This window comes from Penicillium arizonense, assembly GCF_001773325.1.
Source record: "Penicillium arizonense strain CBS 141311 chromosome Unknown PENARI_contig001, whole genome shotgun sequence".
Lineage (NCBI taxonomy): Eukaryota > Fungi > Ascomycota > Eurotiomycetes > Eurotiales > Aspergillaceae > Penicillium > Penicillium arizonense.
Genome location: NW_019173278.1, coordinates 1,549,526 through 1,563,633, shown reverse-complemented (window position 1 = coordinate 1,563,633; position 14,108 = coordinate 1,549,526). Strand labels below are relative to the sequence as shown.

The 14,108-nt window shown below is 50.5% G+C and overlaps 8 protein-coding genes across 8 annotated transcripts; 5 read left to right on the top strand and 3 right to left on the bottom strand.

Moving 5' to 3' along the window:
* Positions 1-270: 270 nt before the first annotated feature.
* Positions 271-1,075, top strand: PENARI_c001G07580 (NudC domain-containing protein; the record flags this gene model as incomplete). The annotated part of the gene is made up of 3 exons (XM_022626728.1): positions 271-513; positions 624-945; positions 1,044-1,075. The coding sequence occupies 3 exons, from the start codon at positions 271-273 to the stop codon at positions 1,073-1,075; spliced, it is 597 nt and encodes a 198-aa protein (XP_022493985.1).
* A 1,020-nt stretch (positions 1,076-2,095) lies between these two features.
* On the top strand, positions 2,096-2,881 carry PENARI_c001G00613 (uncharacterized protein; the record flags this gene model as incomplete). The annotated part of the gene is made up of 3 exons (XM_022626167.1): positions 2,096-2,302; positions 2,364-2,797; positions 2,878-2,881. 3 exons carry the CDS (start codon positions 2,096-2,098, stop codon positions 2,879-2,881), a joined length of 645 nt encoding a protein of 214 aa, XP_022493999.1.
* A 976-nt stretch (positions 2,882-3,857) lies between these two features.
* Positions 3,858-4,484, bottom strand: PENARI_c001G09954 (uncharacterized protein; the record flags this gene model as incomplete). Its single annotated transcript, XM_022626912.1, has 1 exon — positions 3,858-4,484. The coding sequence occupies one exon, from the start codon at positions 4,482-4,484 to the stop codon at positions 3,858-3,860; it is 627 nt and encodes a 208-aa protein (XP_022493112.1).
* A 978-nt stretch (positions 4,485-5,462) lies between these two features.
* PENARI_c001G05831 (tRNA(Thr) (cytosine(32)-N(3))-methyltransferase) lies at positions 5,463-6,623 on the top strand (the record flags this gene model as incomplete). The annotated part of the gene is made up of 1 exon (XM_022626599.1): positions 5,463-6,623. The coding sequence occupies one exon, from the start codon at positions 5,463-5,465 to the stop codon at positions 6,621-6,623; it is 1,161 nt and encodes a 386-aa protein (XP_022493083.1).
* Positions 6,624-7,500: 877 nt separating this feature from the next.
* On the bottom strand, positions 7,501-9,071 carry PENARI_c001G06173 (hemolysin III family protein; the record flags this gene model as incomplete). The annotated part of the gene is made up of 2 exons (XM_022626620.1): positions 7,501-8,826; positions 8,889-9,071. The coding sequence occupies 2 exons, from the start codon at positions 9,069-9,071 to the stop codon at positions 7,501-7,503; spliced, it is 1,509 nt and encodes a 502-aa protein (XP_022493162.1).
* Positions 9,072-9,441: 370 nt separating this feature from the next.
* On the top strand, positions 9,442-10,217 carry PENARI_c001G11426 (uncharacterized protein; the record flags this gene model as incomplete). Its single annotated transcript, XM_022627027.1, has 3 exons — positions 9,442-9,797; positions 9,873-10,116; positions 10,176-10,217. 3 exons carry the CDS (start codon positions 9,442-9,444, stop codon positions 10,215-10,217), a joined length of 642 nt encoding a protein of 213 aa, XP_022493672.1.
* Positions 10,218-10,623: 406 nt separating this feature from the next.
* Positions 10,624-12,399, top strand: PIG-S (GPI-anchored transamidase GPI17; the record flags this gene model as incomplete). The annotated part of the gene is made up of 2 exons (XM_022627069.1): positions 10,624-10,863; positions 10,924-12,399. 2 exons carry the CDS (start codon positions 10,624-10,626, stop codon positions 12,397-12,399), a joined length of 1,716 nt encoding a protein of 571 aa, XP_022494014.1.
* A 343-nt stretch (positions 12,400-12,742) lies between these two features.
* On the bottom strand, positions 12,743-13,969 carry PENARI_c001G10942 (uncharacterized protein; the record flags this gene model as incomplete). The annotated part of the gene is made up of 1 exon (XM_022626990.1): positions 12,743-13,969. One exon carries the CDS (start codon positions 13,967-13,969, stop codon positions 12,743-12,745), a length of 1,227 nt encoding a protein of 408 aa, XP_022493877.1.
* Between the last annotated feature and the right edge of the window lie 139 nt (positions 13,970-14,108).

The following is a 14,108-nucleotide window of genomic DNA, read 5'->3' as shown; positions in this document are numbered from 1 at the left end:
CCCCCGAACAGCTGGCTGAAACTCGTGCGCTCTTAAACATTTATGCCTAATCCAATGTTTCAAAATATGCAGCCCAATGCACGGAGATTGAAAACGCAAGCCCATTGCGCCTTGATAGATAGTAAGGTGTAAGCGATTAATGGCGGCAAAAGCGCCAACGGCCAAGTGGAGGTCTCCACACCACATCCCACTCCGAGCTTTCGAGCCAACACTTCGCCTTCACCGTCTACAATCCCACTCTCCCCCTTACCGACACTTCTCTGACGTGCCATGTCCGATCCCGACCACAACCCCTCCCCCGCGGAGCTGGCGGAACGCGAGCGCGAAAACCAAGAGCGCAAGGCCCGCGAAGATGCGGAACAGGCTCAGCTCCCCTACAAGTGGACACAGACAATTCGCGATGTGGATGTGACGGCACCCATCCCTGCCAACCTCAAGGGCCGCGACATGGATGTGGTATTGACCAAGAATAAGATCCGGGTTGCGATCAAGGGTCAAGAGCCCCTCATCGAGGTACGGCTTGCCGATTAACCAGTCACCCCGAAGATCGGTGACACCATATGGGATATGGGCCCCCCGATAAATGAGCGCCGGCTGATTTTGTTTATCATTTCTTGTTTTAGGGCGACTTCCCCCACGCTATCCTCGTCGACGAATCCTCTTGGACTCTTGAGACTACCCCAACACCGCCCGGCAAGGAAATCAATGTTCACCTTGATAAGGTCAACAAGATTGAGTGGTGGCCTCATGTTGTCACTACTGCGCCTAAGATTGATGTGACCAAGATCACGCCGGAGAATTCTAGTCTGGGTGATTTGGATGGCGAGACTCGTGCTATGGTTGAGAAGATGATGTATGATCAGCGACAGAAGGAAATGGGCGGTCCCAGTAGCGACGAGCAGAAGAAGATGGAGCTGTTGAAGAAGTTCCAGGCTGAGCATCCTGGTAGGTTCTTATCATGTTCATCTCTTGGCTTTTTGCGATGCTTTGAGGCTTGTGCACTGTTGTGTTGCTCTTGGTTCCTTGCTAACTTGCTACCACAGAGATGGATTTCTCCAACGCGAAGATGGGCTAAATCATTCCTAAACCCCGTTCCATTCTCGTTATCTATGCATAGACGATCAATGTATGAAGTATGAGCTATGGCCATCGGTGTCGGTGAACGGGGATCGATATTATTCAATGAATGACGAATTGCATGGCGTTTGTCAACGTTAACTTTCATGTATCTGGACTTCCATCTCTCTTATGCTTGACCATAGGCCAATGTATTATATATACGGATTTGTGATCTCCGTGTTCTTTCGGATCTCTTTGTTCTAGTCTGCCAAGCAACAAATACGAGAATTACCCGATCGGGAATAGCGCGTAAGATCGGAGACGATGTCGATCATCTTTCCCTTCGTCTCCGCCACCATTTCTTCACTCTCGATTTGGCCAAAGAAAAAAGAGTCGGATTAAACTCACAAGGCGCAGCTCGGCACCGCTGAGCCTCATCCCTCATGCACTGCCTTCAACTGGGATATCACAATCCGAGTTGCAGAGCGCAATATCATCAATGCCTTGAAACGCCCCAATCCGCCTTGCCAGTATTTTTGTTCAACAGCCCCCATTTATTCACTGTGACAAAACTATTATAAGAACTCCCCTTAGTCTGCATCTTCTCCACACAAGGGACACAATGCATCAGAAAGATCAAATTCGGACCGGAAGTAAGCCCATGCAGGGGCAGAGAATGGTCTTCCGGGTTCCGAACTACAAATCAAACAATGCCCTAACGCATGGATCTTCGGAATCGACCGACCAAGTCTATCATTCCCGACGGGCCCATCGCAAATCCCGTTCGGGCTGCGTGAACTGTAAACAGCGAAGAGTCAAGGTATCTCACGACCACCTCAGCCCTTAAGATGAGCACCTATATTGACAATAACTTGTTTAGTGTGACGAAGCCAAGCCCCAGTGCCTTCGATGCCAGAAACATGATGTCGTATGTGACTATTCCACCAAGTCTGTAAAACCAAAAGGCAACAATATTGTAGCCCAATTCATCGAAACAAACCCTGAGTTGATCTCACTCGACTCCTTGGCTTCATCAATGTCTCTAATGATGGTATCCGAGAAATTAAACGAGCTATTACGACCACCTCCAGGCAGTGGCGCCAAACTACCACCCTTACTCACAGATGCCTCAGCATCAAGCCGCACGATAGAGGCCCTCCACCACTTCCACAAAGGTCCAGCATTCTCAAGCCAAAAGACAGTACGCATAGTAATGGGCAAAATGGTCCAACTAGCTTTCGAAGTAAGGCCCCATTCCCATCCTATCCACCATAACCCATCGCATCCTAACGAACCAAACCCAGACTCCCTTCCTCATGCACGCCATAATAGGAGCAGCAACAACGCACCTCTGCACACTCCTTCCAGACAACAAAGCCTACCGCTTAGCGGAAGCCTACCACTGGCAACAAACAGTAAAGCAATACTCACAAGAAGTCTCAACAAGCATAACGCCCCAAAACATGGACAAACTCTACTCAGCCTGCCTGATGGTCTCAATGCACTCCTTCCACCAAGAAACCTTCTCCCCACGCTCCTCCTTCGTCTTCTCACCCGACCCAACAGCCCTAACATGGCTCCGCCTCCAGGGCGGACTCCGCTACCTCCTCGAACGAACCCACCCCTGGTTACCGCAGAGTATGTGGTGGGCGACATTTATGGAATCGCGAGATCCAGACATCAATTTCGACGATGACCGGGCTGGAAGGGTCGGTCTTGATTCCGATTTGGCCGATTTGTGTGGTATCACTGAGGACTCTACTATTGATAATACGCCTTATTTGTGGCCGTTACGAATTTTGATCCAGATTCTGGGAGTTGAGCGGTGCTCGGATAGTTTTAATAAGTACACTACTTGGATGGGGAGGCTTGAGGGGCCTTTTTATGAGTGTTTGCTTAGGAAGGAGGTTCCTGCGCTTGTTTTGCTTGCTTGGTGGTTGGGGCTTATGTGTTTTGTTGAGGAGTGGTGGGTTAAGACGAGGGTTCGTTCCGAGTGTACTGCTATTTGTATGTTTCTCGAGGGGAGTTGTGATTTGCTTGTTTTGAGGTTGTTGGAGTTTCCGGCTTCTTGTTGTGGGTATACATTGAGGCATCAGCGGGAGGGGAATTTGTTTGAGACTGCCGATGAGCTTGTTCTGTTTGATCCGCCTGGCCTGGAGGATGTGATTATATAGGTGTTTTCGAATGTGGCTTGACTGATACCCTTCTTACTACTGATTTCCCTGCATGCCTATATCGAAGGTCTATTTAGAACTGACAGCGTTTTATTGCTATTTCTATGGTTACTGACCACCTTCCATGGACGTTTGATGAGACATATGAAGTTATATTCACGTCTAGTAGTTGTAGCACTACGTATGTGTCAGGCTGCAAGCCTGCCCACGTCCGAGGTTGTTCTCGGCGGTAAGTGCATCGTATACCGATGCACCACATCCATGAGAAGTATCATGATGTGCGGTTCATGTGAAAGCCAGTATTATTAATATCCAAGGTGATCCCAAACAAAAGACCCCAAAAGCACCATCTTTCGTACCAAAATCCAATCATGTCATAAACATTCGATCAATATCGAGAAGTGATAATCGTCGCGTCGTATGCAGTGAAAACAGACAAGAAGACTGCAAAAAGGAATGCAGAAACAGCCAGCAATGAGGCCAGAAAAAAAATGCAAAAGTCCGGGATAGACGATTCCAGATCGTCTTCGCCGAAATACCGGCATGTAAATATTAAACAGATAGATCATAAGTGAAGACAAATAGCGAGAAATGTGCATGTCATACTATCCAGCCAAGGCTGAATCACCGACTCTCCCAAGAGACCCGGCGATGACGACGGATAGACCGATCATCGTCCTCGGAATAGGCAGGCCCAGTCCGCGAACCATTAACACGCGCCATAGGCGGCGGGTTAACAATGACAGCCATAGCCGAGGAAATCGAGATTGATCGGGACCGACTTAGCATCACCGAATGACGAGGCGAGTACGGCGGCGGTGGAGTTTCCCTCGTTGCAGTGGATGTATTCCCATAGCTGCTAGGGTAGGAAATAGCAGAAGAAGCATCAGAAGTGACTTCCTCGTCGTAGAGATTGCGGTTCTTCTCTTCCTGGGAATACTCCTGGGACTCAGAAGAGACGGAAGGATCACGCATGTGGGCTTCCAGCGTCTTCTCGTGGAGGCTCATCGGACGGGCTGTGTACTGCGGCAGCGGGACCACACTAGAATAGCCCCCATCCTCCGAGTCATCCGAGGGTCCGTGCCCATTGCGCCCGAGTGAGGGTGAGGGACGGATGAATTGTCCGTCGCCGTTGAGTGTGAAGTGGCCTGTTTGGATGCCATTGTTGGGTCTTTGGATCATGGTTTCCGGGTTTGAACAGGGTTTCTCCTCGCGGGAGAAGCATCCGCAGAGCGCGGAAAGGAATGACATGGCGGAATTACCTCTGGTTTAATTGGCACTGTCAAAGCCAGATTCTGGGTTTGTTGTAATGAGAGAAAGTCGTCCCTTGAGTCACTGTCACAATACAAGTCCCTCTAAACGGGAACTATTGCATGAACACCTCAGTTGAGCCTCAACTGATGATAGACTAAACCCCACTCGCGTCGATAAGCCCCCAGACCTGAAACGACGAGCAGGTGTACTGAAAAGCAGGTCCGAAACTAAAGGGACATGCTCATATAGAGGAGAAAGAAAAGAATAGGAGCCTGAGAAAGAGGAGAGGTGAAAGAGAGGTGAAAGAGAGGACAACTTGGAGCTGACTTCGACGCCGCAGGCATCCAGATTCCCCGGATCTCTGATTGGCTCGGTGCTGATAAGATAGGCAAGTACCGATACATCAATCTCCACTATCTATCCGTAGACAGCCAGGTAGAGGTACATGGACATATTTATGTTTGATTTATAAAGCGCAACAATGCTTGGGTTATCTGATGGTAGAGGTACGGAGGCTTTGCGGGGAGCATAATTGGATTCAATTCGTTGTTTTCGTGCATATAGGGCTTTGTGATACGTTACAGCGTATAGAAGTTTTATGGCGCCCATGGTGTCGCCTATAACCAAAGCGTCTGGCATAGTTGTTGTCTCCGTTTACCATTGTACACGAGCCAGCCTTTCTACAGCCTAATAGTTAGTTACGTGTATATCCAGAAACAGAGTCCGTTGAGGCTACACTCTTTGTTGATAATATAGTCCCAAACTGGATATAAAAAAGGCGGTGTGCATCCCTACCCTGTGATTGGTCATTAGGAGACGAGGGGTGAAGGCGGTAAGCCCAAGTGGGGGACAAACAGTCATGTGATCTCAGGCACCCCGCCAATCGCATCGCCGCCTGTGAGATTTTTTGTCCTCCCCGCGATGATCCCCAGTGAGATTCTTCCCACTCCAGTCCTCATATAAACACCATACAACATGTCCACCGAAACCAATGTACGGGAAGTACGGGAGGTACTCCAGAGCATCGAGCCTCCCCAGGTGCCCTCCAGTCGCTCCCACGATCCCAGCAACAACATGAAGCGAAGCGACCCGTTCCAATTCGGATCGCGATTCCTCGAAAAGGGCGACGACGTCTTCGAGTTCAATGCCTGGGACCACGTCGAACCAGATGACGAATTCAAGGCCTTTGCCCAAACACAATATGCGAAACAGCGCGAAACACGAGTATCGGACTTTGATCGCAACCGATTCAACAATGACCCGGCTAAGTGGTGGAACCTTTTCTATAAGAACAACACAGACAACTTCTTCAAGGACCGCAAATGGTTGCGTCAGGAGTTCCCTGTTCTCGCGGAAGTCACACAGAAGGAGGCTGGTCCCCAGGTCGTCCTGGAGGTTGGCGCGGGTGCTGGAAACACCGCGTTCCCTCTGATCGCCAACAATGAGAATGAGCATCTCAAGGTTCATGCTTGCGATTTCTCAAAGTATGCCGTGAAGGTCATGCGCGAGAGCGAGCACTACAACGAGAAATATATGGCGGCCGATGTTTGGGATGTGGCTTCTGTGCCCACTGAAGAGGACAACGGCCTCCCGCCTGGTTTGACCGAAGGCTCGGTCGACGTTGTCATTCTCATTTTCATCTTCTCTGCTCTGGCTCCTACCCAATGGGACCAGGCTATCCGCAACATCTACCGTGTTCTGAAGCCCGGTGGCCGCGTGCTGTTCCGCGACTACGGCCGCGGTGACCTCGCCCAAGTGCGCTTCAAAAAGGGCCGTTATATGGAAGAGAACTTCTATGTTCGTGGGGACGGTACGCGCGTCTACTTCTTCGATGAGGACCAGCTCGTTGATATGTGGGGTACCTGGTCTGCAGAGAAGGGCTTGCAGATTCCCATATCTGCAGAGGCTCCCACAGACGGTGCTGAGGGTAAGACGCCAGAGCCTGTTGAGGAGAAATCTGCAGAGGCTAAGGAGGCTGCCAAGAAGGAAGGAGCCTTCGAGGTAAAGCTTATGGGAGCTGATCGGCGATTGATTGTCAACCGTCAAAGCAAATTGAAGATGTACCGCTGCTGGATGCAGGGTCACTTCGTCAAGCGCGATGGGTCTGCGGTTGAGGCTACTGAGGGTGCGCCATAAGCCACTTCGTCGATCAGTCAATCGGTGCTTGTTTCGGATGATGAGCATCATCAACACCTCGGCAAGGATCAACGCAATCCTTCAAAATAATCCGAGTCACGGCCAGCCTCTGTGACCGTCTCTCCTACCCTTCGACCTTCATTCCACAGAGTTCGCCATTTTGAACGTAATGCAAAGCCGCCAGTTTGCAATTCCAACTCGAAGAATTGTCAATCTGAATGTCGACATTACATATTGGGTTGGCTTTCTGGCACCGAGACCTTGGAAAAATGCGATAGAAACTGATGGAAATGTCTAGGGTAACAACTAGAGGAGATTCCTTCATGGAGTTATGAATGTACGACAATAGACGATGCATAGAATATTGCATATACAATAAAAGAACATTGTTTGGCACAGAAGAAAAAGATTATATAGTAGGCAATATGTAAAGAGCAAATGGCATATGTATGTTCTGATATCGTAATACGATCTCTGACAACTTTATATGTAATCCCAGAGGATACCCATGGACAGCAAATGGGAAGTAAATTCAACAAATGACAAAAGGTTATGCACACCCTGCATCTAGACAGATCTAGTGGCGCCATCGAGGGAAAAGGAGAAACAAAGGTCTAGCTTGGAAACCGATGCTCTAAGAATCGAAGGTAAAGCAATAGACAGCGAAACAAACTCCAACCATGCAGGCAAAACGGGCATCAACAGAATCAAGGCACCCGTAGAAACAGATCTATGAAGTTTTGAGAAGGGGCCACAGCAGGTCTATGTGTCTCAGCAAGGACACTTGAAAACAAGGTCATGTACTCCATGAGGATAAATCATGAGCAAGTAAAAGAGAAACGAAAATAGAATCGTGGAGGTATGTTCAGAGATATGTTCACATCGTCAAATTCGGACATTCGCCTTGGGCGCGTTGGAATGCTCCGGCGAACAAGTCTTGCATGGCGTGGTAGTGAAAGAGGATACCACCAAGAACAGCAAGATGCCAGATGTTGTGGCTGCCGCCGACGTAGTCGAAGAAACCTGGCTTCCAGCGCTCGGGAACCTTGGAGGCGTAGACTAGGGCACCGACGAAATAGACTGTGATGCTCTTGACGACTGGTGAATAGAAGTACAAGCACCATGAGAGACCGCGGGTGTAGGATAGTTGGGCGATGGGTGAGAACCCGGTGAGCGCGAGCGTCACGTAAAAGGCTACGCGAGCCCAGGCCATGTCGTGGCGGTTGAAGGTTGGGTGCCATGGCAGGATGATGCCACCAATACCCAGAGACATGGTGAGTAGGATGTATATCCATCGAGAAAAGGGTTCACAGTAGAAAGCGGTGTACTCGGTGGTGACAATCGAGGCGGCGACCAGCATCGAGATTCCGGTGTAGTCAACACAAGCAAAGCGTTCCATCAAGGATTGGGATGCGATACTGTTCATGGTGTGCCAAATGGTACTGCAGACCAGACACTTGCATGCAGCAAAGAAGAAGACAGCAGCAATTGCGATATCGGATTTCGTGCTGAGGTGGAAGTTGGTATGGAGCGGATAGAAGTAAAAGGCAATGGCGAGGACAACAACAAGACCAATCACATGGGACCAGATATTAAACATTTCGTTCGAGTAAGCGAAGACGGACGACACGCATTCCAGCTTGGAAGTGGTGAAGCGATAACCGTTGATGATGTGGGGGTTGACTCTCCATGGATCGGGCAGCTCATGGTAGTTGATCAACCGTTTCTCTTGGGCTAGCCGAATGGCCTCCTCAACGTTCTCGCGGAGGGTATCACGAGCACGGCGAGCACGTTCCATGCCCTCGTCGACAATCTCTCGAGCGTGGACCAAGCTCGAATCCACGGCCTTCCACCCATCGTCCAGGGTGCCGTAGATGCCACGATCACGGACCGCGTGGGCTCTGTTTTCGAGTTCGATTAGGAACGACTCCATCAGGCGGACTCCTGCCTGGGCCTTTTGCTCCAGTGTTTCCTTGGTCACCAGGGCCTCGTTGTATCGGTCCTCGAGAGTCTCCACCAAGATTTTAGCCCGCTTCTTGCCACTTCCCATCAGCTCGCCCGATGCGACCGAACATTGGTCTCTGACAGCCTCCAGTGTTGCATAGCCCCGTTTAAGACTAGCGTCGATTCCAATCATGTGGGATTTCCGATATTGCTCGATCCATTGCATTCGACGTTCCAGTTCGGCCAGGAACAGTTCAACCTAGAACTTGGTTAGACACGTTATACTATGTGTATAGTTCGGAATATAAATCGGGTACATACTCGGATAAAGACTGCATCTGCATCTTGGTAGTCGCACGACAGTCTTCTAGAAACTTGGAATGAATGTCTGCGCCGCCGATCACGGAGAAGACCAGTCTCCTCGCTGGGAGTCGCAGTAGCAGAGGCAAATGCCTCTGTGTCAGGATAAGACTCCACCGTCATTGAAGAAGCGCCGCAAGCCATGAGTGTTCAGTTCACCTCTCGAAGGCCATGTAATGTAAGCGTTGGGGAAGGGTAGTATCGGGAGGGTAACGGGAGGGTAAGGAAGGCGGAGGGACCCAGAGAAACTAAGGAGAGCAAGGACTATTGGCGTCAAGATAAGGAGGGGCTTGAATACATCGAGAACAACAAATCCAGGGGGGCGGATCGAAAAAGAGTGAGGAAGATGAAGGAGAGAGGGTGTCCCAACCAGTGCCAGCCAAGGATGCACATGGTACCGCCTTACGCCTGATTGATCCCGCGCCTCTCTCCATCTCCACATGCTTTTCGGATTCTTAGCCTCTCCTCTCTCGCCACCGGGGTAAATTATTAAAGATCTAAGAAAATTTCCGCCATGGCTATCAATGAGATCGTCACCGATGAGTCGCTTCTGCCGGTGCTCCAGACCAGCGCTGAGACGCTAGTGCAGTGCCAACAGTTGCTCTCCATACTGAACCCCGACACCCTGCCTAACGACTCCGCCAAACTCCAAGAGCTATCCTTGGCCGCGTCCAAGCAGCAAAAGGTCCTATTCGCCTTGCTAGCCCGACTGCGCGGGCAGAACCGGGGCGCTATCTTCCGTGTTCGCGACACCAAGCAAGCCACCGCAGAGGCTCGACAGGAGATCGACCGACTGCATCTCCAACTGCAGAACCTTTACTACGAGCAGAAGCACCTCACTGGCGAAATCGCGGCCTGTGAAGCATATGAGTATGTGGATCGGACCTGCTATTGGTCTTTTGACTTTCGTTTTTTGCGGTGAACTAACATATTCCGGTGCGATAGTCATAAATACCTGTCCCTTCCTTTGATCCCCGTCCAGGAGTTCCTTGAGCTTCACCCTGAACATCGTGAGACCAACGAACATGATTTGATGATCGCCCGCATCAACCATGAGCATGCTGAGCGAGAGAAACTTGAGCAAGCGCGGCAAGAGCTGTTGAAGCGCAAGCAGGCTTTGATTGCGGAGAACAAGAAGAGGAAGGATGATCTTGCGAACCTCGACCAGGACCTTGAGAAGTTTGTCGATGTATGTGCCTCGACTCTTCTACTTTTGGTGTAGCGATCTGATTAACTTTCGATTTTTAGGCTGCCAAACCGATCCAGAAGATTTTCGAGAAGGAATACTAGACATTGCATAGTTGTGCGGATCGAGGCCCATTGGTCTTTGATCCTACATTGGATCGGCGTTACTGGTCAAGATACCCTTTTTTATTGCGATTTTGAAATACTAAAGTCGATTTAGTCTCATTTGAGACTCTATATACTCGTGTCTGTGGTTTCTATTGAGACCGTAGATCTACCTTAGAAGCACTCTGTCTCCGTAAATCGCAGAGTAATGTTATAGAACAATTAAATGTATGACAATTCCGGCTAGAGTTGAACTGAACCTGTTGAGATATTACTGGGGAGCTTGGAAGTATACGCGCTCAATGCGGCCACCTTGGTTATTACTCCCTGGCTTCTCCGCCCGGCAACCTTCCCCAAACACGAATATCCACTTCCTCCTTAGCTCTTCAGAGAGCATGTTTCGACTATGACGACCGAACAAGGAGACCAAGTGTCTCCTCAGGTTTCGACCTCACATGCCAACGAATCCACCGTCAAGCGCCCTCCGCCCCCAGAGACCCCGGCTGCCGTCCAAACGCGATTCCGAGTGATAGCTGCGTTCTGGGTTGTGATTATATTCCTGGGTTTTCCAATATGGTGGAAGACAACATCTATTTACAGGGCGCATCTTCCTATCGAGGAAATGGTGGATTGGGCTGATGGAAAGGTACAGCGCCTGCAATCGCTTTTGGTCTCGGAGTTTGGATGCTAACAATCGCCCTTGTAGGCATGTCGACCAGTCTTCCCTCTTGAGATTCATCTTGCGACTCCTTCCATGCAACCTATTGAGGCGCAATATCTCCTCCGCACCACACAGCATACCCTCGATGATCTGAACGAGTTCGCCGCTCACCACCTCCGCCTCAAGCTAGCCAACGACAGCGCAACTGTGTCACATAATGCCGAGAATGGTATGGAAGGCGCCATCAATGCCGAAGCACAGGCACCAGACACTACATTGACAGTTCGCCTGCTGGCCCAGGAGGGCCTGGCAGCTCCTCGGTCAGAGCTTCATGCAGCCACGACGCAGCTTGATGTATTCTATCCTCCGAGCCAGGTCCCCGTTCCCTCCTCATCAAACTCGCCCCTCTCTGCATTCATCGCGGAAGAGCTACAGCGATTGTATGGTGAGGAGAAGGCTACGATAGCACACATCCTGTCCGGACACACTGGCGGTCTTGACTCAACATCACCACAACTCGCAGAGAGTATCAGTCGGAGACTGCGCAGATCGATGAAATACGCCGAGACATACCACCTCTCATTCTCGCTCTTTACTCCGGGATCCGAACCGTCATCATGGGACATTGAGGCTGCTGTAAAGGAATACCTTTCCCCGCTCCTGCAGGCCTTTGAACCCATCAGCAACTTCACTGTCGACACGCAGGTCCAGCTGTATGCGAACTTCGCACCTACTGCGCCCCGACCCGAGTATGATGAAGCAGAGTCAGCATGGACACTCAAGAAGGAGGATCTCAGCGCCTTCGTCAACGCTGCCGAGTGGCCTCTAAACCCAAGCATCGGCAACGGGCCCACAATCAACTTCATCCTCTATGTCCCAGATCCATCCCAATCCCCCTTGATTGTCAAGGAGAACCGAGCTTCAAGCTGGATTGTTCCCCAATGGGGTGGAGTATACCTCCTCAACCCAACCCTTTCCAATGCCGAGCAGGGTGGCCAGTCAAATCCTGCCCATCTCTCCCATGATTCTCTAGGCCCTGCCTTTATGACGTTCTCTCACCAACTTCTCACCCTCCTTGGTACCCCTAGCACCCCAGCCTCCCTTCCACTCCGTCTTCAAACATCCATCCGCATCCGCGCAGCCACCCTCCTTCTCTCCGCTTCATCCACAATGGGCTCCCTGGCCCGTCTCACCGAATCTCTACCCTCCATACCTATCCCGGCTAGCGTCGCCTCCTCTGTCTCTACCACTCTTTCCCATCTAGGTGCTACGTGTTCCCACTTGCGAGAGGGCCGCTTCGGTGCCGCACTTGCCAGTGCCCGGGTTGCCGAGACAGAAGCTGAGCGTAGCTTCTTCGAGAAAAGTATGGTTGGTCAGGTCTACTTCCCAGATGAGCACAAGGTTGCTGTCTATTTGCCTCTTTTGGGTCCAGTTGGTGTGCCCCTTGTTGTCAGCTTACTCAAGGAGCTCAAGAGGATTGCAGCTGGACGCAAAGCGAGGAGAGCGGCGGCCGCGGCGTAGTTTCCATCATTCTTTCTTTTTATGTATTCTAAGAGTTGCTATATACACCCATTCAAGTTCCTTTCTCTAAGTCATTGTCAATGACTGCTTATCAAAATTTCCACTTCGGTTACTATCTCTCTTAAGCAGTTGCTCAGCAGATTGGATTCAAGTTGAAAGTTGCATTGGTTCAATTAAGTAAAAAAGCAAATAGGTATCTAAACAAATGACACCCAACCGTTCAAAACAAGGGAAAGAATACAAGCATAGATATCATGGTACACTATCCATGCAAGAACAACAATTCTCTCTGCGATCAACGAAATCCGCATCTGAAGTCAACCAAAGCTCGGACCTTAGTCATTCAAATAGGTTGAGGCCAAGGATCTCTGAAGGGATTCTCTTTCGAATCCTCACGAATGCGATATGAAGGCTCTCCTTGGGGACCACTAAAGCCATGCCCTTGAATCAAATCCGTAAAAGTTGTGTCAGGCCTCGCAATTGTAGCCGGATACGGTTCAGGCCCTAGGAACTTCCTGGGCTGTGCGAAAGTTCCGGGTGGGGAGTACACCTTGATACTCTCCGTGCTGGGCTCACGCTGCCTTGGAGGAGTGACAGGATGTACAGGGATAGGCGGCACATTCTTGTCCAGTCGCGGATTGTTATGGAAAAGGCTTCTCACTCTGCTGCCGGTGCGATGCATCCTAGACCGGGTGGAGCGTCCTCCAACTGAAGAGCGTTTCATATCGGGTGGAGTCCGGAGGAGGAAGTCTGTGCGGTAAGAGGCGTCTTCTGAGACTATTGGTCTTGAGATACTCATTACAGCTCCCGTGGAAGTGCGCTGGGACCAGTGCGATGGGAATTTGGATTCTCGGATTTTGGTTTCGGCGTTGCGAGCGCGGCGTCGGAGGCAGAAGGATATTAAGAGACCAGCGGCGACGCCGAAGATTGCGCCGGGGAAGAAGCCTGCTACTATGGCTTTGATTGGGAAGGAGGGACATGATTCTGATAGGACTGCTGCTGTGGTATTTGTGGAGGCTGCAGCTGATGGAGATGATATTGGGGTGAAGGTTGCTCCGAGGGTTACTGACCCGGTGAATGATGTTGATGTTGAGGATGCAGTTGTGGTTGCGGGTTCGGATACAGAGGCTGTTGCGGTTGTGGAGGCAGATTTGGTCATGACACAGGTGTTTCCGTCACAGGTGAAGCCGAATGGGCAACACTTCTCGCCGCATTTGGGGAGACTGTCGCCTAGACGAGTTGTCTTGATGGGGTTTGAGGGGTAGAGAGTGGCATTCTGCTCCTGGATATCACAGACAATGGGCGTGATATACTGACAGTCACTGCCCTCGGGGCAACAGATGGCGGAGGTGGCATCGTCCAAACTGATGCAGGTTGAGTCTGATGGACAGCAGAAGTTATCTGGGAGCTTCGTGCTGCCGCAGTGCTTGTATGAGGTGGGACATGAATCCGAGCTTCTCGAGATAAGTCTGAATGAGTCGAATGCATAGCCTTGTCCGATGCTAGCCCAAAGAACCAAGAGTAGCAGAATGGATGGCGATCTGCTGCTGCTAGTTGCTGACCACGCCATGCTGCAGAGCAGACGTGTTCTGGGTGGATGATATGTATCTCTGTCAACCAGCCGTAGAAATCTTTTAGAGAATATGTGGACGTTAGAGGAATAGAATTGTGGCAGTATCTTCAGATTGAATGTAGGCCAGGAAAGCAGA